General features: G+C 47.9%; 1 protein-coding gene across 3 annotated transcripts; it reads right to left on the bottom strand.

Moving 5' to 3' along the window:
• Positions 1-618: 618 nt before the first annotated feature.
• Positions 619-23,313, bottom strand: MTARC1 (mitochondrial amidoxime reducing component 1). 3 transcript variants are annotated; one of them, XM_082834578.1, is made up of 7 exons: positions 22,804-23,309; positions 19,940-20,113; positions 16,633-16,795; positions 15,615-15,755; positions 9,733-9,794; positions 9,570-9,641; positions 619-2,209 (listed from the first exon to the last, which is right to left on the bottom strand). In XM_082834578.1, exons 1-7 carry the CDS (start codon positions 23,076-23,078, stop codon positions 2,080-2,082), a joined length of 1,017 nt encoding a protein of 338 aa, XP_082690704.1. In that variant the 5' UTR covers positions 23,079-23,309; the 3' UTR covers positions 619-2,079. The 3 variants fall into 3 exon arrangements, with proteins under 3 accessions (XP_082690704.1, XP_082690705.1, XP_082690706.1); XM_082834579.1 differs by lacking the exon at positions 619-2,209 and adding an exon at positions 2,223-6,283 and having other exon boundaries at positions 22,804-23,310; XM_082834580.1 differs by lacking the exons at positions 619-2,209; positions 9,570-9,641; positions 9,733-9,794 and adding an exon at positions 13,590-15,163 and having other exon boundaries at positions 22,804-23,313.

Genomic DNA, 23,313 nt, shown 5'->3' with positions numbered 1-23,313 from the left:
GGGGTTAGAAGTTCAGGTCGAAGGCATTCAGCTTGCCACTGGTTATAAATATCTCGGGATATTCACCGAACCAACCTTGAGTTTCCCATCAGTGCCTAACTGTTGGCTGCTCTCAGAGAACCGACATTCACGTGGTTTCCTAAATCCTGTGTGCATTATGCCATGGGTTCACGGGGTCCCATTAGTAATGCCACTTGCTGAACTCTTATTTTTGCCTTAACCTATCTGTAGTTTCAGCATAAAGTGGATCTACTGGGGAAGGTGATGGGCCAAGGTTAACTGATTAATTATTCTAATTGCACTTCACGCCAAGTGTGTGAAAAACAAATTGCGATACATTCACCAACCAGAATACATATGTGCACCTGATACCTTGTAACTTTACCTCAGAGCTAGGCTTGGTTCCAATGATTACTAACCTCTTTTATAAAACCAAAGTGAAACATGCACAGCTTTTGGTAAAAAGCATGTTCACCTGACAGCCCTTCAAAGACAGGCGTTCTCCGGAGGATGCTCTGTGTGTGTGTCAGGTGCCAGGGTGGTTGGTTTTGCCCATTCACATCGGTCAGCTTTCAAAGTCTGACTTCCTGCCAAGAAGTGAGTACAATCTGAAACTAGTCTAAGTAGCTTCCATTTATTTACAGTTTTGAAACACATTTTTCATGACTTAGCTTCCTAATACAGTCAAAGGGCAAAATGGCAACGAAAGAGATACTTCCTCAGATCTTAGAGTTATATAATCTGATCAGGAGAAAAATCAGATATGGGTTTTTAAGTGAATTGGCCTATGTTTTCTTTTTCACCTTTGAAAGGTTTTATTCAAAACCTAAAATAAAGCCATTTATTTCAAATCACACAATCATGTTTCTTCTCATCCATGGACTTCAGAACTTTTTCACCCTGATTTTGAGGAGGAGTAACCAGTCTTGAGTTGATGGGACCAGCGAGATCCAGAAGGACCCGTGACAGCACAGCCACGCTTTTAGAACCAAATGCCCATAGCAGAGAAACAGAGAGTACCTGGAGGGTACCCCCACTTTCTCTCAAAAAAATTTTCTAGGATAGAAAACTAAAACCCATCCACAAGTTTCCCTCTTTTCAACAGCTGAAAAGCTGAGAAAGGCTGAGCTGTCATTCAATGCCACTAGGTGGCATCATGTCCTTTTCAGACTATTTCTTTTTGCTCTTAAGACGGGCACCGTGGTTTCCCTGGGCAACTTCAAACAGCATCTCAGACCACATCAGGCAAAGGTGTTTCCCCTACTTAGTGCTACTGTTCACTCTCATGTACTGGGAAAAGTCTGGGCTCACCAATGGGATATATTTGATACTCTGTTTCAAGGCAAGGAAGTTTTTGTCTTGCTTTCCACGTATTACATATCAGAGTCTGACTGCAACGCTGCTCTCATGAGTTGATTTTCTACCCTGACATCTCTGCTGTCCTACAGCCCAGAGGTACTGCATGCTATGAAGGTCCATCAAATCCTCATGGACACTGTCTGAGACGATCTATGGAAAATGAACATCCTAAGTGTTTCCTGAAGGTCAGGCTCCTTATGCCCCTTTAAAAGCTTGTCTAGGGCTTGAGGAGAAAAGTGAAGTGACAGTCCAGCCTTATTCGGAGAGCTATTTAATTTCCATTGCATGCCGTGGGCATGGGGTACTAAAAGATTCCAGAACATTCTGCTCACTCCCCCACTCTTACTCTTTCTCTTCTCTCCTCTTTCCCTAAAGAGTAGCAATGAGATGATGGAAGTTAGCCCTCTGGGTAGGTGAATGGAGAAGAAGAAGAAAGAATGACTCCACAATCACAGTTAAACAAGCGGTTTTTAGAATCCTGCCTTGTCATTTAAGTGACTTACTGAAGTCCTATTAAGTTATCAAAACTCTCTTTCTTCACTTTGTGCACTGGGATGCGGGAAGCACTGAGACACAAGGAAGAGTCCAAAAGACGAAAAACTTGGTGATCACAGAGCTAAAGAAAATGCCGAGGTGTCAGGTCCAAAATACTGTGCTTCAAGTGTTGGCATATTTGAGGACGTTTTTTAAAGACATCTGCTATTCCAGGACATAAGATTCCTATTCCTGGCCGAGCAGGTACACAGGGTCTCCCACTTGGATGGTCCCTGGGTTTTCCAGAACAAAATACTGTCCAAAGAGAGGTGATTTTCCATATAACTTTCGTTCAGAAGGGTCACACAGGCGATAACTGCAACAGGAGACAGAACACCATAAGTCACAGCCAGCCAGAAGCAAGAGCTCAAACAGCATGTGATTTCTTCTCGGCTGAAGGATCTACCCACAAAGGCCAGCGGGCTGCCCAGCTCCAGCGAGCACTGTTCCCACCCCGACTAATAGAACAGCGCCTCCTGGGGTTGTACAGTAAACTGCCCGCCCAATGCACAAACTACCAAAGCATAACCAATGGCCATATTCCCACCTCTTTTCTCCTTGGAATGTTCCCGTTTTCAGCATTAAGAGATTAGGGACTCGAGATGCTCAGACATACTTTATCACTTCCCTTTTTCCTTGGCATCTCTCCATGTCTATCATCCTACCAGTCCATCAGGCTCAGAGCCCTGAGTCATCCTTTATACCTTTTCCCTCACTTTCCACAGCTTGTCCATAGCTGCCACGTCCTGAGGTTCTTCCTGTACCACATCTTTTGAATGTGCTCACTTTTTCTCCCACTGTCATAATCTCCCTTCAAGCATCCTCAGATGACTATAATACCTTCTTTTTTTTTTTTTTGGCCACACCACACAGCATGTGGGATCTTAGTTCCCCGGCCAGGGATCGAACCTGGGAAGTCCCTATAATAACTTCTTAACCAACCAATTTTCCTCATTCTCCCCTCTTCCACTTTCAATTCACTCTTAACACTACCCTACGTTAATTTCTTAATTTTGCTCTGGTCTTATCACTCCCGAGCCTCAGAAACTTTCAATGGATCCCCAGTGCCTGAGGAATAACATTCCAAGTCTTCGGCCTGGCATGCAAGGCTCTTGACCTGGCCCCAGCCAGCTTTTTCAAAACCTCTGCCCCTTCTGTGCACTTCTGCAGTGCTCTGTTGGATTCCTCAATGTCCTTTCACCTTGCTTTGCATTTTCCTGGCTCAGGGGTTCCTCTGTGGGATCCCCTCCCTCCATTACCCAAGCAGTAGAATTCTACCTTTTCTTCAAGGTCTAAATCAAATGCCACCTCTGCTAGGAAGGAAGCCCAGGGTCCCCCAGCCAGGAGCGGTTTCCCCATCCTCAATTTTCTCTGCTTGCCCCTTGCCCCTCACATGCCGTGTCCTACAGTGTCAGGGCATGTGTCTACCTGCTCTACTGTACAAGACAGAGAGTCCGTAGAGAGCAGGGAATGTGACTAACTCCCTTGTACTACTCACACCCAGTGCTGGGCACTGTATGTCACTGGTGACCCACAATCATTTGTTGAACAGATGAATGTGTTGGTGAGTAAAATTCTGTTAGAAGTAGTATCATATCTTTGTCAGCCAGAAAACGCAAGAATCCCCAGGAAGAGTGTACATGAGATGCGTGTGAATGACATGGCAAGATTTTCCCTCACCCCACCTCCACCAGGAGAATGTTTTCCTTCTGTTTCTCATTTAAGCTAACTCCATTTTTTTTAACATCTTTATTGGAGTATAATTGCTTTACAATGGTGTGTCAGTTTCTGCTTTATAACAAAGGCTAACTCCAATTTTACATCACTTTTATATTTAAAACATTGTGATGGAAAGCATTTTTGTTTCATTCTACTGTGCCTTGAGAAAAAAAAATAAACTATTGCAACAAATCAGTCTTACTTTTGTTCTTCAAATCAGAAGTAGCTAATGAGAAAATGGAGGGTCAAATCTAGAGCTTCTTTCTGCAGACCCTCAGCTCCTCCCCAGCTGCAGGCACCATGTTGGTTTTGCTCATTGCTATATGCCTACAGCCTGGTACAGCACCTGGTACGTTGTAGCCACTCCAAAGAAGTTTGGATGAACAAATGGAGAAATCAACAAATGGATGGGAACCATGAACCACTGATCCAGCCAGTCCTGTAGCCAGGTCTCTGCCATGACCTTGGACCCTGGGAAGCAGGCGCCTCTCCTAGCCTGCCTCTCCTCTGTCAGCATGCAATACCAAGGACATCTGGGGATCTGTGTCCGTTGGAGGGTGACTTCTTCAGGATCCGGGCAGATCGGCTACTTTTATGGCTTGGGATTTCTCCTTGTTGCACGCTCCGTAGCCTGAGGCTCTGATTATCTCAGGGAACTGAGAGTTGGAGTTCTGGGCATCATACATTGACACTTTATGAAGTACATCACACAGATTATCCCTTAATCCTTCCAACAAGTCTATGTGGGAATGCGTATCGTCCCCACTTCACAGGGGGGCTCGCATAGGAGTGACGGACTTGGCCAAGATCACACATCTAAGTGGTCAGGCTGGGGCCGGAACTGAGGTCTGACTCACTCCAGAGTCAGGACTTTTCCCACCAGGGATGTGATCCCTGGTCCTCCTTATACCTCCTGAGTACACGTGCAGGCCTGAGAAGAGCTGAGGGGGTTAATATTTATTCTCCTACACGAACGTTCGGTCACGCGCGGGTTTCCCCTGCCCCTTCCCATCAACCACACAGGCACACACTTACTCCCCCGGCAGGTAACTTAGGAGCGGAGGACCCACAGAAGCCGTCGCCCCTCCCAGCCCAGGAGCTTAACCTGCTAGGTGTGTGTGTGGGGGGGGCAGGGACAAACGCAGGTGACAGTCGCAGGGGCGAGGCGACCGGCTTGTCCTGCCAGCCGCCCCAGCTCCGTTCCACCTGCGCCCCTGCTGACACCGTCCCTGCAGGGCTACGGGGGAGACTCTACAAACGAGATCAACGGCGACCCCTTGTGGGGCTGAGACGGTATTGTCAGCGGTCCGTGAATTCACGGGCACACCCAGCCTTGCTCAAGAGACGGAAAACACGGCATTACCTCATACACGGATCGCCCATGATTTTTTTTCTCCATATATATATATATTGTTGTTGCTGACGATGGGATTAATAAATTACAAAGCCACTTAAAAACGCCTTTCCTGGTGCATTTTCTCTTTCAATAAATATGAAGCAAACGACTGACTCTAATGGGAGACACAAGACGTTCTGTTTATCTTAAACAGAGGTCTCCATCCTTAAGGGCGCCCTGTGAGTGGAAACTGTTACCTATAAAGTGCTGTGCACCGGTGAGGGCTGCTTGGTTTACTCATTTACTGGTCAATGCCCAGACCCTGACTTGAAGGCAGGGTCTCTGATCACCGCCGGGTCCCCACCGAGGGGCACAGGCCACTTCTGGGACCTCCTAACCTGCTATGTATACGGCCAGATCAGGAATAAAACAGCACCGTGAAGACACCACGGAGAGGAGGAGACAAAGGCTGAGCAGGTTGGGCTGCGTTGCATTTAACGCAGCCTCAGAAAATGGAAAGAAGTGTCTCCAGGATTTTCCCTCTCTCGGAAGGTGTCAAGTTCATAAGCTGAGACTATCAATAACCATAGTCTAGATGGCCGTTATGTATTTTACCATCTATTAGAAAAACAGTATTTATTGCTTTATTCGGGTCAAGGGGGAGTGTGAACCAGGAGATGTATTATTAGTCCAGCTTTTACAAATAAAGAAACTGAAGCAACAAGAGCGTAGCTGACTTGCCAATGTCACACAGTTACTGGAAGGTGACAGAGCCAGACTGGCTGGTTGTCTCCTTCCAGGGCATCACTACCACTAAATCCTTCTGTCTTTAGCTCGGCACAGCACAGCCTAACACAAGCGGAGAGCGGCAAACGTCCTTAATGTCCAAGTGTTCCTGCATCCAACAAAACTAGTGCATCCACAGAACACATGAGCTTTATTCTTTCTACTGCAAGCAACAGCGATAGACCCCCAGCACTCCTGCGGGATCAGTGTGGGAGCCACTCTCCCTTCAGAAAGAAAAGAATAATTCCCTCTTCATATTTTCAAGCCAGCAGACCAGCCTCCACCGTACTTCGGGCTGTATCTCCCAGACAAAGGCCCCGCTGGGCCTGAGGCCCACAGCTATTCAGCACTGGTCTCCCTGCTGAGAACTTGTATTCCCGAAGCAGCACAGCCCTGGGCACGGGGACCCAGGAAGAGGGAAGGCAGTGCGGCTCCCAGCATCCTGCCGGAGAGCCGGAGAGCGGAGAGGTTGCTCCCGACACCACTTTGCTTCGCTTCCGTGATTTATGTCAGGCAGCTGGGGCCTTTCTCTTCCCGATTTATGGCCGTCTGTCCTGGGGAGAACATAAATTACTGCATCTATGGCAATTTACATCTCAGTAAGATACAGGGGAAGACATCTAGGCTGGCACCCATCTCCTGGGGTATTAGGAGAAATTAGGTTGGGATGGTTCCTGAGAGCCTGCAGGGGACCAGGAGGGCTGTGCCGCTTCCAGAGACCCTGCCTGCCTGCCCTGGCTCTGCGTTGGGCTCAATTACCCTCCTTCTAGAAACACAGGGCTCCCGATGGGCTGGGGGGAGGCACTGAAGATTCAGAGGACTGGCCCAAACCCAGGCACTTTGTGTCTCCAGAGGGAAAGGTGCGAGACTCCAAGCACAGGGTTGGGAAGAGAGAAAGAACAAGATGTAAAAAGAAAAAAGGATGACGGGGACTTGGTGGTCCAGTGGTTAGGGTTCTGTGCTCCCAATGCAGGGGGCCGGGTTCCATCCCTGGCCTGGGAACTACATCCCACATGCCACAACTAAAAAGATCCCGCACGCGGCAACGAAGATCCCACGGGCCGCAACGAAGGCCTGGCACAGCCAAGTAAATCAAATAAATAAATACTTTTTAAAAAAGGATGACGGTCAATTCCCCAAATCACCTGTCTGGTTTGCACACAGAACCATCGAGGCCTGTCCACCAGGGCCTGAGCCAGAGGGGGGCCTGCGGATCACCTGGTAGAACCAGGGCTCCCAACACCCACGACAGGACGCCTTCCCGGGGTCCACCCTGCCTCCATCCTCCGTGTAGCTCCTCCGCGGGCACAGGAAAGTGGGAAGACCAAACTCTGATTTGTTCTCGTGGTGAGTGAGCCAGCACATTCTGAGGAATCGCTAGTCCATCGCTGTGGGTTCTCAGAACCACTCCGCTCTGGAATGTCCCACCACATCTAGTAAACTCTTCCCCAACATTTTATCGGGACCATCCTCAAACAGGCAAACAAGTTCAAAGAATTTTAAAGAGACCATCCAATTACCAACCATTTGGACCCTACATATAACATTTTACTATATTTCCTTTATCACGTATTTATCCATCCATCCGTCCATCGTAATTTTTTTTTCTATTTCCAAGTAAGTTGCAGACTCCAGTAAATTTCACCTCTAAACAGTTCAGCTGGGAAATCATTTCCTAGGGTTAAAATTTCTTAACTTTGTGGGGAGGGGATAAAATTTACACGGAGTGAAATGTACAAATCGTAAGTGTTCCATCGTATTAACTTTTTACAGAAAATTAATGTTGTTTTGGGTGTTGAGAGATACACAACATCCCTCAAAAGGATGGGATTTGCCTTAAGCTGGTCTGTAGCCCCTTCTTTGAATATTCCCACAAATCCACAACCCCTGGTGGGGACTCAGATAAAAAGCAGCCATTTGCCCTTCACATCAAGAATTCCTCTCTGTACCTCCCCTCCCAGCCTCCTTCCAACCCACCTTGTTTGAGACTGTTCCTGACCTCTCTCTCTCTGCCACATGGCCTGGCCCCTGGAAGGCCAGCTATTTACCTCGCTGTAGCCTGGCCTTGATGCACGACACTGGTCTCCATGGACCACAGGTGCCGGCTTCATGCCTGGGGGCAACGTGCTGTTTGGGACAGAGCCCCTTGTCCCAGGCTTCAGCCTGCCAGGGAGGGGCCAGATTAGTAGCTTCTGGGACAGCAGGATCAGCAGAGAGGGGTGGGTGCTGATCCAAGGAGACTAGATTGTTGGTTCAAAGAGGGCCACGAGCTTGATGAGAGATGGAATGAAAGAGACTCCCATTCCAGGGGAACAAGTTGGGTCACACAAGCCCAAGCATAGCCAGCCCTTAATGTGCTCTTTCATGAGGGCTTTGATGTCAGATGACCAAACTTCCACTGCATTCTTTCCTCAAGTCTTCCAGGGTTTTGCCTAAAGCAGGGACCACCATCCTCCCCGCCTTCCCCCTCCCCCCCGCAAGTGATACCCGAGGACGCATGTCAGGGTCAAAGCCGAGGGTCTCAGGGGCTGCAGAGATGAGACCTGACACCCCACCTGTGATCCTGCATTCAACATGGAAGGGACCAGTGAAGACGAGCATTTCAGGGTTTCAGCAACATCCTGGCCGTAGATTGGGCAGATAACAGCACAGAAGTGTGTGAATCATGAATTGTTGTTTTAGCAAAAGTACTGCAGGTTGATTCTAGAAAGTTTAGAGGCTACATACCAGAGTATATATTTTCTCCATAATTTCATTACCAAAAGAGCCATGAATGTTTCAGTTTACAGCCTGCCAGGCTTTTAGCTACTCAGGCACATTTATATATTTTAAAAAGGAAAATCAAATAAACAAAAAAGTCAATACTATATATGTTAATTTGTAATCAGCTTTTTAAAACGAATCTTATCTTAAATATCATTCCATGCAATTTAAACTTATTGTCTGTCATTGTCTTTCATTAAAAATTTGTTATAGGACTTCCCTGGCAGTCCAGTGGTTAAGACTCTGCGCTTCCACCGCAGGGGCCTCTGGTTCGATCCCTGGTTGGGGAACTAAGATCCCTCATGCCATGCGGCACCGCCAAAAAAAAAAAAAATTGCTATCATGAAAATTTTAACATAAACATAAAAGTAGAAAACATGGTGCAATGAATCCCCACATAATTATCACCCAGATTCTATTTATCAAGATTTGACACATTTTTCCACGTGTTCTTTTGCTAAAATAATAGACAGCACACCCCAGATATCACATCACTTCACTCCTACATACTTCAACATGCTTCTCTTAAAACATATAGGCATTTCTTTTTTTTTTTTTTTTTTTTGGCGGTACGCGGGCCTCACTGTTGTGGCCTCTCCCGTTGCAGAGCACAGGCACCGGACGTGCAGGCTCAGCGGCCATGGCTCACGGGCCCAGCCGCTCCGCGGCATGTGGGATCTTCCCGGATGGGGGCACGAACCCGCATCCCCTACATCGGCAGGCGGACTCTCAACTACTGCTCCACCAGGGAAGCCTATAGGCATTTCTTATAGCACCAGCAAGCTCCTATCACACCTAATGAATTTGTGATGTCACCAAATACTCAGTCCATAATAAAGTTTGCCAAAACATCTAAACCATGTTTTGTTGTTGCATTGTAATTGGTGTGTTCGGATCACGAATTCTAAATGAAAAATAAAATTAGTTGTCCAAGCAGGCATTCTGGGGACCAAAGCACCCAAGAATGTTTCCCAAGTTATCCAGTCACCAGGACCCCCTTCCACTTCAAGAATACACCTGGCGTGGTGTTTCCCCTGCTTCCTTGCAGAGATGTTAAATCCCTTAGTCTCACCTCTTCAGGGTCTCCAGAGGCTCCTTCCTGCTCATGACGCCCGTGTCCGGGTCCACCGTGGTTAAAATGCACCTGGACACACACACAGGGCATCATACACGGGACAAGGCAGACGATCTTCACCCTCCCCGCCGTCTCCTGGGCAGCCGTGTGTGCACCTCACCTGGAGCAAGCCATCACCCTTTTCAGTTCCACATCACCAATAAGAAGCTCATTCCATGAGTCCTGCAGACAAAGCACATAACTCGTGTGAGCACTTCGGATCCCCAGCCCTGACCCACCCGTGTAGGGACTTCACGTGGTTCAACAGCTGATGAAGCCACTTCCATCGAAGATGGCCAACTGTACATCACGCCTTGCTGCTCCCTCCCTCTGCCTTTAATCTGTTGGTTCTTTCCCCTGAAGTGAAATGCTCCCTCTCCTCTCACTTGTAAAGCTGGAATTGAAACTCATCTCCTTCAGGAAGCCTCCCTGACTGACCCCACTTGACTGGAGGTGCTGTGGAAGGCCAGGGTGGGGCTGACGGAGGGAGCGGGTGAAAGAGAGGAGAGGGTATGGAGAGGGGGGGTTACTCTAGGTTGTATCAGATCCCTTCCTGCTGGCCTAAGGTGGATTAATGTCCTTAATCATTCTGTCTGTTTACCTTGTAGCTCCCCTGGCCAGATAGGAACAAATCCAGAGCAGGCCAGTAGCTTTACTTCCCTTTGCATCTCCATGGGAGCATTCCCAAAGCTCTCCAGCCCAGGAACCTCCTGGGGCGTTTGTCTATGGCCTGGGTCACTGGTGCTTACTTTTCAGGACAAATCGCATCAATGGACTGTGTCCCTCAAATCCAGAAGGGGAGATAGAACATACACACATGAAAAGTGAATGGTCAATATTCCTTTTAAAAGTTTCAGAAAAATTGAGAAAAACTTTACAAGACAGCACCATGTGTGCTGGTTGAACTTTGCAGACAAGCATGGAGCTTGTGGCTGGCTGGCTGCTCTGGGCAGGGGAGGTTTTAAGGTAAAGATAGGATCTGAATTGAGTCTTCCAGGGTGGAGACTTTGAGAGGCACAAAAGAAGGGTGAGGGGACTCCAGGCAGTAACAAGAAGGAAGGACATTTGATTGTGGTCCTGACCTTCTTATGCTCACAGAGAAGGTGCCTGAGAGCCAAAGACAGGAATCCATGAGTTAAAACAAACCTGCCCAGTCCTTTGTTGATCACAAGCCAGAGAGAAAGTCCCAGGCCCAGAATTTTAACTCTGACAGTGTGTATTATTCTTGATATGTGTATTTCAGGGTTTTGTTTTTGTTTTTTTAATCATAAAATGAGTCTCTTCACTGCATGTTTCACAACAGTCCAAAAAGCTGGGCACCTCAGATTAGAGCAACCCAGCCTGCTCTGTGTACATTTCTCCACCAGGAGGCACTGTGGTCACAAAAAAAACATAAAAGATCCAAAAGGAGAGAAATGAAGGTTCTGGTTAAGAAATTAATTTATTATTAATTAAAGAAATATTTACAGAGCCCCTATTATGGGCAATAAAAACTGTTGGGGATTGCGTCACAGGTAAATAAGTTAAAAATTCCACCATCAGGAAAGTATCTCTTTGGCAAACTGGCGGAAAAGGAGACAACTATTTACATGTTGAACGCACACTAGGGGCCCAGAACCGTATTAAACGTTAGAGAAGCGCCCATGAAAATCTTCCTCCAGAACATGTTATCTTGAGGTGATAAGAAATTGAAACAGGAGAAGCTGGGTATGGAGAGGCACAGACACAGCACAGGGTGGCTTTGGAAAAGAGAAGCAGCTCTTCCAGGTCTGGCAATCAGAACAGATCTCTCAGGGGAGGTGGCTTTTCATCTGGGCTTTTAAAGAAGGCCAGGAGTTTCTAAGTGGGGCGAGAGGCAAGACCTGGGGTGAGCAGGAGATAAGAGGATACAGTCCTTATATAGTTCTCAGTCCAGTCTGTAGCTTGGAGCTTTTATGGAAGTAAAGGCTGGGAAAGCAAAGTGTGGCAAGATTATGGAGGGACCAGAATCGTCGAGTGGGCAGTTTGGGACTTTTGAGAACTGGGGAGCCACTGAAGGCTTTTAAGCAAGGCAGCCACACTGACTGTCACAAACTTTTAGAGGAGAAGAGATCACTCTGGTGCTGAGAGGCTCAGCTGTGACTACATCCAGGGCCGCTCAGCGGTCCAGACTCAAGACAACAAAGGTGATCTAGCTGGCGGCTGCGAACAGAAAGGGAGCAGATGGGGCTGGGGATGAGGGGAACATGGGAGAAGAAAGAGTCAGGGGTGACTTACAAGCTCTAAGCCAGGGTGAAAGAAGGAATACGGTTGCCAGGATAGAAGCTGTGAAGTGAAGAGAGGGAGTTTGCGGAGCTTATGAGGACAAGTTTGCTAGGTCCACAGAACATATGAAAACTCCCAGCAGACAGTCAGAAATGTGAGCCCCGCGCTGCAAGGGGGAGTCCACGGTTGGATACTTGGGAAGGACCCACATAAGGGTGACAGATGGGGAAGCTGCAGGAGAGGGTGTCATTACCAAGGGAAGGCAGAGAAAGAGAAGGGTCGAGGCCAGAAATTTTGGAAGCCCCTACCTGAGTGAGGAGTAGGGGGAGGAGAAACAGCAAAGGCACAAGAGCAGTGCAGCCCGGGAGGGAAAGTTCCAGAAGCAGTACCTATCGGTCCAAGGGGAGGGCAATGATGACCAGGAAAAGGTCTCTGAAGGAGGGAGGGGAGAAGGGCAGCCTCGGGCTGAAGTGAAGGTCTGAGAAGTGAGGGTGAGGAGAGCAGATGATGGGTGTGAAGGGATGCAGAGAAGGACCACGATCACGAGAGGCAGGTTCTGAAATGAGGAGGGGGTTCACTTCCCAGAAGCCTCCGCGCAGGTCCTCAGCCTCTGGACAGTCTGCTTCGCCCACTGCACCTGGCACCATCTGCCCTAATCGTCTCCAGATCCCGGCCGCAGGCAGATGTGCACAGTGCAAGTTGGTTTTTGCCACTCTCTTGCTTAAAATCCTTTCCAGACCCTTCCTCCGAAGGCGATACCCCTTGACACCAAGGACCTTGGCTCTCAACGCCCCTCCCTGAGCGCCGATGCTGTAAAAGACAGCAGTTATCTCCGTGCCAGCGCAGCCCTGCTCGTGTGCCCCCTCCCTCAGTGTTTCTTCCTTCTGCGTCACCTGGCCAACCTAGGCTCATTCATTCACTTAGCAAAGAATTCACGCTGGGTGTTCTTCTAGGAGCTGGGAGAACACAATGGTCAAGTTCTGTCCTCAGAAAGCATGTGTAGGGGAAACAGACAACAAATCCCCCAGTAAACACGGTGTAGCAGGTGGGGACGTGTGCCGGGGGGGACTGGGGCATGCAGGCCAAGCAGGGTACAGGGTGATCAGGGAAGGCCTCACTGAAGGGGAGGGAAGACCTCAACAGGGAAGTGAAAGAGGTAAGGGAGTGAACCATGCAGATACCTGAGGGAGGACATGCCAGACAGAGGCACCAGTAAGAGCAAAGGTCCCGGGGAAGGAAGCAGCAGAGAGACAAAGAAGGGAAGAGTGACAGGAAGTAAAGCTCTGGAACTAGGAGGGTGTGGCATCACACAGGGCCTTGACAGCAATTATAAGGATCCCATTTTTGACTTGAAGAGAGATGGAGAACACAGACAGAGTTTTGAGTAGAAGGAAGACATGATGTGAGTTACATTTACAGATGACTTTGACCTTAGCTGTGATGAGAACAGACCTTGTATGGTGGGGGGGGTCAGTCAAGGATAGACCAGTGAAGAGAGGCTATTGCAACAAACCACAGGAGAGAGGGTGGTGACTTGGCCCAGAGAGGAACTGGAGGAGCATGGCAAGAGCACAGAGCCACCGAGATGTGTTGATTATTTGAATGTGAGAGGTGAAGGAAGAGAAGAACACAGAGTGGTTCCCCCTTTGGGGCCTGAGCAGCTAGAAGGCAGAGCCGCCATACACTGAGATGTGCACGGCTGGGCAGAGCAGACTTGGGAGTGGAAATTCAGCCCTCAGTGTTGGACATCCTGAATCTGAGACAAGATACCCCAGTGGAAATACAGAGAAGGCAGAGGGAGAATTCTGGTGTAAAGATGTTAGTCAAGGGGTCCTCAGTGTGGAGAAGGTTTTGAAAAACACAGACCAGAGCATGAGTAGAGACAGAGATTGCTACAGACTGAGGGTTTGTGTCCTCCCAACCTTCATATGTTGAAACCTAATCCCCAGTGTGGTGGTATTTGGAGAAGGGGGCCTTTGGGAGGTGATGAGGTCATGGGGGTGGTACCCTTGTGAATGGAATTAGTGTCCTTATAAAAGGGGCTCCAGGGGACTTCCCTGGTGGTCCAGTGGTTAATACTTTGCCTTGCAATGCAGGGGGTGTGGGTTCGATCCCTGGTCAGGGAGCTAAGATCCCACATGCCTCGCAGCCAAAAAACCAAAACATAAAACAGAAGCAATGTTGTAACAAATTCAATAAAGACTTTTAAAATGGTCCACATCAAAAAAAATCTTAAAAAAAAAAAAAAAAAACGGGACTCCAGGCAGCTCCCTCGTCCCTTCCACCACATGAGGTCACAGAGTGAAGAGAGCCGTCTACGAACCAGGAAGCAAGTCCTCACCAGACACCTGCACAAATCTGCAGGTGCCTTGATCTTGGACTTTCCAGCCTCCAGAACTGTGAGAAATAAATTTCCATTCTTTATGAGCCTGAGCCCATACTGCCCAGTCGCCCCCCTCTCCTGTCTGTGTTAAAAAAGTGGGGTGGCCGGTCACCTATCACCCTCAGCTCACCACCTTCCTGGCCTGTCTTACCTGGCTGTAACTACCTGTTCACATTCTAATCACCTGGACTGTGAACTCCTTCTGAGAAGCTCCTAGACCAGTTTTCCTACAGGTCTATTCACAGGTCTATTCATAGTACACAGGGGCACTAACCCATTGTGTGATGCGTGAAACATTATTCCAATAAATGAGGCTAGCCCAGCTGAAGTGTTGTATTAACATCCAACTTAAAATATGAAAGAATCCCAATTAGGGAACACTCAGAATCAGAGAGAAAGCCTTCTAGGACAAGAGTCAGTTCAAAGAAACCTCCTGAATCTGAGGTCCTACTCTGGGCCGTCCCCTCTTAACTTATCCCATCTTCATCTGCCCATCTCAGACGGTGGGGTAGGAAGTGTCTTCCATGTGAACCTTGATACAAAGACCAAAGCCAGGAAGGGAGGAAGCTTAAAGGGGGCCACAGTCAGGGAGGGATCGATGGCCTGAACCAAGCTTCTTTACTTTGATTATAGCAATGAAACCACTGCCCACCTCTCTGGGCACTTTCTACGTCTTGGTGCTTTTGGGGGGAGGCGTCAGCTGAAATTACTCACAGTTGATAAACGCAAGAAGCAGAGGTCTCAGAAAGTTCCAGGACTCATCCAGAGTCAGACGGCCACTTATTGAAGGAGGGGGATTCAGATCCAGGTGTCCTGACCCCACGCCCGGCCCCTAGAATGCCCAGAGCTCCTGTGGGCGGTGGTACAGTCTGGGTTCTTGCCCTGGGGCAGCCCTCGGCTGAGACATCTCAGGTCGACGGTGGCACTGGAAGAGTTTTAGGGCAGTGCCGTCTCAGCTTGGGGACAGCATCCACCCACAGCAGCCCTGCTGCAAATGACTGTCTTCCCAAGGGAGCCCTCGACTACACAGGAAGGCCACCTTCCACATCCTGCTCTGTGGCCCACACAGATCATGTATTCTATGCTAAGTACACTTGGCTCAAAATGAACCTGCCTGCTTGGAATTCTCCTTAGAAGTCTCAGACCCCGAACTGCCCCTTGACGCCAGCATCTCTGCCTCATTTATATTTGTATCCTCCACACAGAAGTCTGTACTGATCAGATGCTCAAGAAATTGCAAACTTGAATCATTGCATAATACGGAGCCAATGCAAAATGCATCCTTCTGAATAATTTAATCCAACATCAAAGACTCTCATACCTTTAAAAAAAAAAAGTTAAATCCAAGGAAAGGGGCAAGAAAGGTATAGCGTTACCTCTGCATAGACACCACACCCTGAAATTATGATATTGGGCCGGAAGTTAGTTGCCTTAACTTTCTTCTCTAGCCTGGAGTTGAGGTCTGCCAACGATGCCTCAGAAAGGATCAGGAAGGGGCTGGCGTCTGAGTACGGGATCTGATGAGAAAATAGGAGCTGTTATGGCGTGAGGCACACAGAGGCATTTCTCAGAGGTCACATGGGTCTGATTCCTGGAACCTTCCACCCCTCCCCCGCCCCACCTCCCCACACAATCTTTCTAAGTATTTCTCTAGTTCTATTTACAGAAAAGTCACAGCGATTCAGAAGCTTTAAATAGCCTTGCAGATACCAGGAATTACATGATGGAGTGAAGAGAACATGGTCTCAGAATCTTAGCGCTGTCCCTTTCTCATCCTCCAAACTCTCACACGTTTATTTTGTTAAGGTTTGATGGCCTCATTTGGTGTGATCAAAAGTATTCACTGATTCCACAGATACTTATTTTTCACACAACCCGCAAATCAACGTTCAGCATGGCCGTGGCAATGGCGCTACATAGCATTGTATGTTTTCCTCTCATGAGGAATTCTTACAGCCTTATTTCTTTAAGCGCCAGTCTGGTCATTTTAAATCTGTGGATGTCCACACCCACACTCATCGGCCCAACTGTGAGCTGCCACACCCTTGCAATCACAGTGTAAAGAGGTTGGACTCCACATGCGATTACAGAATGGAGTGGGAAAGATACTGACCTAGAACAGTTTTGAAGCTGCGTTGCCACCGGAAGGTTTCTGTGAATAGGAATTTTTGCTCTCAGGCAAAAAAAAAAAAAAAAAAACGGTCCCGTAAATCAAGAAACACAGATGCTGCTCCTAGTGGAAGAGCCTTACTTTTTGCAATTGCTTGTGACAGAAGTAATGGCAAAGTGACAGAGCCGAGCTCAGCAGACATGCCGCCCTGCTCTCCCCCATCCAAGGAAGCCTGTCTTCTATAGGACACACCAAAGGCCAAAGCCAAGGGATGCTCCTCTGACCTGGTCTGTGGGTCGAAATGGGTCTTCGATCTGGTGAGAATTTCTCGGTTGCATGTGAGGTTCAAAGTGCACCAGGCGGTACGGCTGCGTCTTCAGGAAGTTTGTTATCCAATGGGCCGCGGCCTCACCGCAGTCCCTGCCCTCGATCTCCAGGCCCTGCACTCTGCAGGGGTTGGGGGCAAAGAACAGGCATCTGTAGATCTGGACAACCTACCATGTCCTACACATATCCAAAAGGCTGCACCAGGCTATGATGTCGCTGTAAGTCCTTCATTATCAGGAGATGTCATTTTAGCCTGGCCCTGCCTCTGAACCATGTGGAAGCCCAAAATGAAGATGCAGTTTCAAGCCTTGTTCCTCGCTCCCCCCTTTTTCTTTGAAGTATAGTTGATTTACTTGCGTTCGTTTCGGGTATATAGCACAGCGATTCAGTACTTTTGCAGATTATATTCCAAGTTATTATAAGATATTGGATATAATTCCCTCTGCTCTACAGTAAATCCTTGTTTCTTATCTACTTGAGAAACATAACAGATTTCTGTATGTTAATATTGTATCCTGCAACCTTGCTGAATTCATTTATTAGTTCTAATAGTTTGGGAAAGGAAACCTGAGTCCCAAGGGCTCTTGGCATCTTTACCCTAATCTAAGCTTTCTGATTCTGCAATTTCCAAACATGACCTTGTGTAGTCTTTGGGGCATGGACCAAAAGCCTGTATGGGACCATGAAAAAAGTTTCCACATAATTCCAAGTGAACCAGTAATTAAATTTTAAAAATTTTAACCACAAGAAAGTATGGGTACATATCCAACTGTAATAGGGGCCAGGCATGCTCAGCGGGCCGGGCCAGCAGGTTTGAGTAGCAGCCCGCGGTCAGCCCGACGCTATGTCCCGTCACTGCCACTCCTTCCCTAGGAGCCAGCAGGCGGGCCGTGGAAGGCCTGAGGCCCTGGTGCTGCTGGCAGTGAGGGCTGCAGGTGCCACACTCGTGAAATAGGGACAGAGCGGGCGTGCAGCTGTTAGCGCCCGGCCTCGGGGATGGGGGCTGACACTGAGCGGTCCTGGGGCAGGGAGTGTGATGGAAGGTGGAGGGCTCCTTTTCCCCGGAGCCCTCCAAGCCCTAGAGCCTCCGGGTGGATGAGCTGAGGGCACAGAGGACAGGCTGAGGGCTGTGTCCTGCAGAGCTCCAGAGCCCTCGCCACGGCCCCCCACCGTCAGGGCCAGGCTTGGACCTAATGGTCGCTGCCGTCTCCATGGAGGCCTCAGCAACTGGAGTATATGGACACTGCCATTAAGGTAAAAGCTTCTACCGGCTTCAGTCTCTCCCGTTCACGTTTCTGATTGGTATTTGTTAACGTTTGTTTTGGTGGAGGTTTATAGGAACATCATGACCTGACCGTGACCTGACCTCAAGACCAAAGGATGTGACCCCAAGAAGTTTGCAACAACTAACCACGCCCTCCCTCACCTCTCCTAGAAAGGGGCTTTGCTGAAAGCTTTCAGAGAGTCCAGGGCTTTTTAAGGCATAAGCCACCCGTCTCCTTGCATGGCCCTGCAGTAAAGCTTTTTCTGCTCCAAACTCCGACGTTTTGGTATCGCTTGGCCTCACTGTGCATCGGGCACACAGACTTGCGTTTGGTAACATAACCGCGGCAGACAAACAGGAACCAGAATATGGAGAAACGTGAAATACAAATTGCAATAGGCATATTAAAAAGTTTGCCTCAGACAATGATGAATGCAAATTAAATCAATAAGGAATGACCGTCTTTAACACAAAAATGGCAAAATACTTTTGAACGTAATGGTCAGAATGAGAAGAAACAGATATGCTTATAAACTGCCGGTGGATATATAGCTGGTATAACCATTCTGCAAAGCAATTGAGCAACTAACATACCATTGTAAAGCAATTATACTCCAATAAAGATGTTAAAAAAAAAAAAAAAAGTCTACGGGAGCCATACTCTTATCGCTGGCAAAACCACTGCTAAAATTTTTTTCCCTAAGGAAATAATAAGAGATATGAACAGAGATTTATGCCAAGTTACACATCACATTCTTCCTCATACCTGGAAAAAACTGAAAACGATCCAAATGTATAAACATGGGTTGTGCTAAAATGCATTCGAGGACACCCATGTTTTTAACAATCTGAAAAAATACTCAACGTACCCTTGAGTATATAAACCATATTCAAGATTGGTACTATTTCAATTTGGTTTTTAAAGTATTAGCCATAGAGACAGAAAGAAAATATGTCAAAATATGAATCACAGTTATCTCTGATGGGTTTCGTTTTCTTCCCTTTTTTGGTATTTTCCAATTTCTCAACAATGAATATGTATTTTATAATCAGAAAAACCATCAAATTAAAATGAAAACATATTATTATGTTTAAAATTCTGATATTACAGAAATCATATTAGTTCTGCATTTTACGAACTTTTGGGGGTCTTTAGACATTTTTCAAGTAACTACATTTTTTGATGTGATGTTATTTTCTATGATAGGCTGTGGACTAATTAAGCATTCACGTGGCATTTTCATTCAAAATGCAGAAACTGTAACAAGAGTATAATTAGACCCTATTTTAACTTTCTCATAATACGATTAAAAAAATGAACTCTAGGCATGATTTCTTAAAAGCAGAGCTAGTTTCCTGGAATAATTGCTCCCTTGAGGGCCTTCTGATGTTGAGGAAAGACACTGTACAGAGCAGTCTCCTGGCTGAATCTCCACGCTCACGGTTACAGGGAACCCTGGGCATCTGCAGGTCAGAACACTCTTCTGGTTGCGGCTGGTCTTTCCTATTTTGGAACTTCCTTTCATTAGAGCTAAATATCACGGGTCATATAGCCATTGGCAACTCCCGCCATAACTCAGCTTTGGAAGATTCCCAGTCTTTCAAGGCAACACAGAGATGATCCTAGGGTAATACACTGATCTAACCTCACCTCTTCCAGGACCCTCTCCCCACTCACTCCAACCCCATTTTTGTCCTTTATCCTCTGGTGGTGTTATTTTTCTCTTGTTGATATGTCAATATGCTTTTGATCCCATAGTTTTCTACATAAGTCTTTTATGTTTCTCTGCCCCACATCAACACACACTTCTGAAGCTGCTCCCCTTTTCCACCTTCTTTTAGATCATCACGATGTGGAGGACTTGACCCTACATATGGTACATTTGCAGTCAATGGTTAATTATTGACAGTGTTTCTCCAGATTTCCGCCATATTTCCCATTTTCCCAAAACTGCAGGAATAAATGCTCACGCAAGGATTAAGAGCTATCCTTTCCTTACCTGCACTTGTGCACTGCATTCGTGGTGGGTGTCTTGATGGGCAGCCGCAGGTCCTTCGTGTAGGCTGCACTGAGGGTCAGGGTGTCACCCTCACAGGTCAGGGAAATCAGGACCAGGCGGGGTTCCTGTCGAGCAGTAACCATATTCCCCTCCTTGTTGATTACAAGCCAAAACCTGCCATTTTCAAAACACAAGTTATGCATGGCCCACCATGACAGGCAGTCAGTCTCTGGGGGAGTTTCAGTGATGCACTGTCATCTTTGATTTCCTAAACATCAGCTCATCAGCCCAGCAAGACTGAATCTGTCAGTTAATTTCAAAGTGTTTAATAATCACTCGTGCGTCGGACAAAATATCTGCAGAATATTTTGAGCTCCTTGATGGAACAGAAATCAAAGAAGCTAATTATACGTCCATCTCAATTGCCAGAAAGTCTGGTCACTTTCATAAACATGCCCTAAGGAGATGATAGGAATCTATCTCGGAGAAAGACGAGGAGGCATGGTGCCTGGCACAAGGAGGCACTCCTGCTGGTGGAAATAACAAGATGTTGCTGTATTGTTCTCAGAGGGTGGAGTCCAGCTGAACAGCAAACAATGCCACTTACACTTTGCCAAATCCACCCCCAACTTAAAAAAAAAATGAACGTTTCAGTATTCAGAGCTCTGACTCCTGCAATTTGCCAAAAGGCCTATTGTTAATATGGACAATATTTTTTGGCCCGGTACTCAAGGTCTAGAGGTACTCCCCAAAACAAAGATAAATGGAGAAATAAAAGCAATAGAAAGGACTGTTTCCAGTAAAAAAAAAAAAAATGATGGGTTTGTATAGGGGACCTTTCAGCTACTGAGGAAGCTAAACTGACATGTTGGTCATTTCCATTCACACTGAATGGAATGATTACAATGATAGGAGTGACCTTGTGCTTTGGGAATCCAGACACATAAGAAAAAAATATGGCAGATACTTTAGATCATCACCTCCGGCGGGTCATCGTGGTTGAGTTGTTCAGCTATGCTAGAAAAATAAAGTTAGTGTAAGCCCTTTCCCAAAGGAATTCCCTCTGACCAACCCTTCATCCTGGATACAGGATGTCCCATATCCTTGGTACTAGCACATGAATATTCTTTCTGCTAATCCTTCCTAGTAATAATGGTAGTCTGATATTTCTAACATACACATCTGATCATGTCACCCCCTTCTGCAAACTGCAACCCACCACCGCTGCCCTGTGGTTCCTGCTTTCAGAATAAAACTCTAACTCTTCAGCAAGGCGGGCAAGGCCCTTCATCATCCAGCTACCCTCCCAGCCAGTCTTACCACCTGTGCCCTCACACATGTCAGCCTTTCTTTTTCTTTTTAATTTTTTTAGTGCGGTAAGATATACACAACATAAAATACTTGGCATACTCTTAGGTACACATCCAGAAGAACTGAAAGCAAGGACTCCAACAGATACTTGGGCGCCAATATTCACAGCAACCTTCTGCACGATGCCGAAAAGTAGAAACAACCCAAATTTCCAACAACAGAGACTGGACGTGAAAAAAATATGACTTTAACCATTTTTAAGTGCACAATTCAGTGGCATTAAATACTTTCATAGTGTTTTGCAACCATCACCACTATGTGTTTCCAAAACATTTTCGTCATCACAAACAGAAACTCTGAACCCATGAAGCAATAATTATCCATTCCATTCCCCTCTCTCCCCAGCCCCTGGCAACCTCTAATCTGCTTTCTATCTCTATGAATTTGCCTGTTCTAGGTATTTCATATAATTGGAACTATATAATGTTTGTCCTTTTGTGTCTGGCTTATTTCACTTAACATTTTCAAGATTTGTCTGTGCTGTAGCATGTATTAGAACTTCTTTTTGTGGGTGAATAATATTCCAAAGTGTGTATATACCACATTTTCAGTTCCAGCTATGAAGTCCTTCCTGACCACCCCAGTTTCTCTTGTTCCTTCCTCTGTGCTCCCTGGCACTTGTCACATTGAGTCAATTACCACCTAGGACTGCAAGCTTTTGTTCGCTTCTCTCCATCACACGTTTTGATAGTATGATGACAAAAACAGCTCACCATTCCACCGTGTCACGAATTGCCCTCTGTCTGGGGAACTGGAAGGGGGAAAAGTTACAACCCTCATCAGTCCTGTGTGTTACCTACAGAAACTGAGGGCTGGTCTGGGAGGGAGTCTGAAGTGCAGCCTTACACTGAGGCCGAGGCCAGACCCAGAATAGGACAAAGCTGCTTGCTCTGGGCCTTTGAGATCTTCGCAGAACCCCAGGAATTCACACAGGTCGAGACTACCCAGGTAGGACATGAATAAAAGCCCTATTTACAAAGCACCAGTGTGCTAAAGAAAACAAGAGTCCCGATGCCACTGCTGTGTGGCTCTGAACCTCAGTTTCTTGATCCATAAAAGGGTGCATGAGAGAATTAGGGAAAATAAAGTATGCAATAGCACTTTTTAAGCTGCAAGAATCTGAAACTTTAATCGTTATTACGATTATGTGCTCCACCTTGGTGAGCTCTTAGAGGGTTTGGATCCGTGGCTCCAACTTTCCCCAAGTTCTCAAGAGACAGTAAAAGTAAAGTGGCGGGGACCAATCCTGTGAAGCTCGCCCCTTCCGCTAGACGGAGTTGAGTCAGTTTGCTTGCGCACCTGCTGACACCTGGGGACCTCCTCTGGGGCGCAAGCCATCGCAGGAAGGCAGATCGGGACCCTGGGTCTGCGATTGGGAGGTGACGGCCCCCTTTCCTCTTCTTCCTTGCCGCTCCCCCGACCCCAGCCAGCTCCCACTTTCTTTGTAAGGGAAGGACTCCGCAGGCCTCCCCCGCTCCCGGGCTCAGCCCTACCTGTCCCGCAGGTGACCGCTGCGCAGCCCCAGGGCCGTGCACTCCGCCGCCTTCACCGACACCCCCTTGCAGGACTTGACGGGGTAGATCCAGAGCTCTGCCACGGTGCCCACCTGCTGCAGCCGCCGGCGCCGCCTGGGCCGCGCGCGGCCCCAGGCCACGGCCCCCAGCGCCACCGCGGCCAGTCCCAGCGCGGCGACCCCGAGCCAGCGGGGCCGGGGCTGCGGCGCGGGGAGGCCCAGGCGGGCCAGCGCGGAAGAGCCGGCGGCGCCCATGACCCAGCGATCGCGGGCGCGCCGGGGACTCCAGCGGGGCCCACCCGAAACGCCAAGCAAGCCAGGCAGGAGCGCGGCCGCCACCGAGGGCTGCTGGCGGAGGTGCCGCCCTTAACCGGGAGCCCAAGGGGAAGGCGGTTCCTGAGTCTCTTTCCGGCCGGAGTACCGTGTCCTGCTCCTGAGGTTGGCCCTTGGGGCGCTGCGGGCGGGAGGTGGTGTCTCGGCTGCTACGCGG

This window comes from Leucopleurus acutus, assembly GCF_964270905.1.
Source record: "Leucopleurus acutus genome assembly, chromosome: 2".
Lineage (NCBI taxonomy): Eukaryota > Metazoa > Chordata > Mammalia > Artiodactyla > Delphinidae > Leucopleurus > Leucopleurus acutus.
This window is presented reverse-complemented; position numbering and strand designations above follow the sequence as displayed.

What these genes read in the sequence shown, in the direction of transcription:
- MTARC1 (XM_082834578.1), bottom strand. Translation starts at nt 23,078, where the DNA reads ATGGGCGCCGCCGGCTCTTCCGCGCTGGCCCGCCTGGGCCTCCCCGCG. An exon ending in CATTTCGACCCACAGACCAG is followed by an intron (nt 15,756 to 16,632) that starts GTCAGAGGAGCA and finishes TTTTCTCATCAG; the next exon opens with ATCCCGTACTCAGACGCCAG. An exon ending in AGGGTGATGGCTTGCTCCAG is followed by an intron (nt 9,642 to 9,732) that starts GTGAGGTGCACA and finishes GTGTGTGTCCAG; the next exon opens with GTGCATTTTAACCACGGTGG.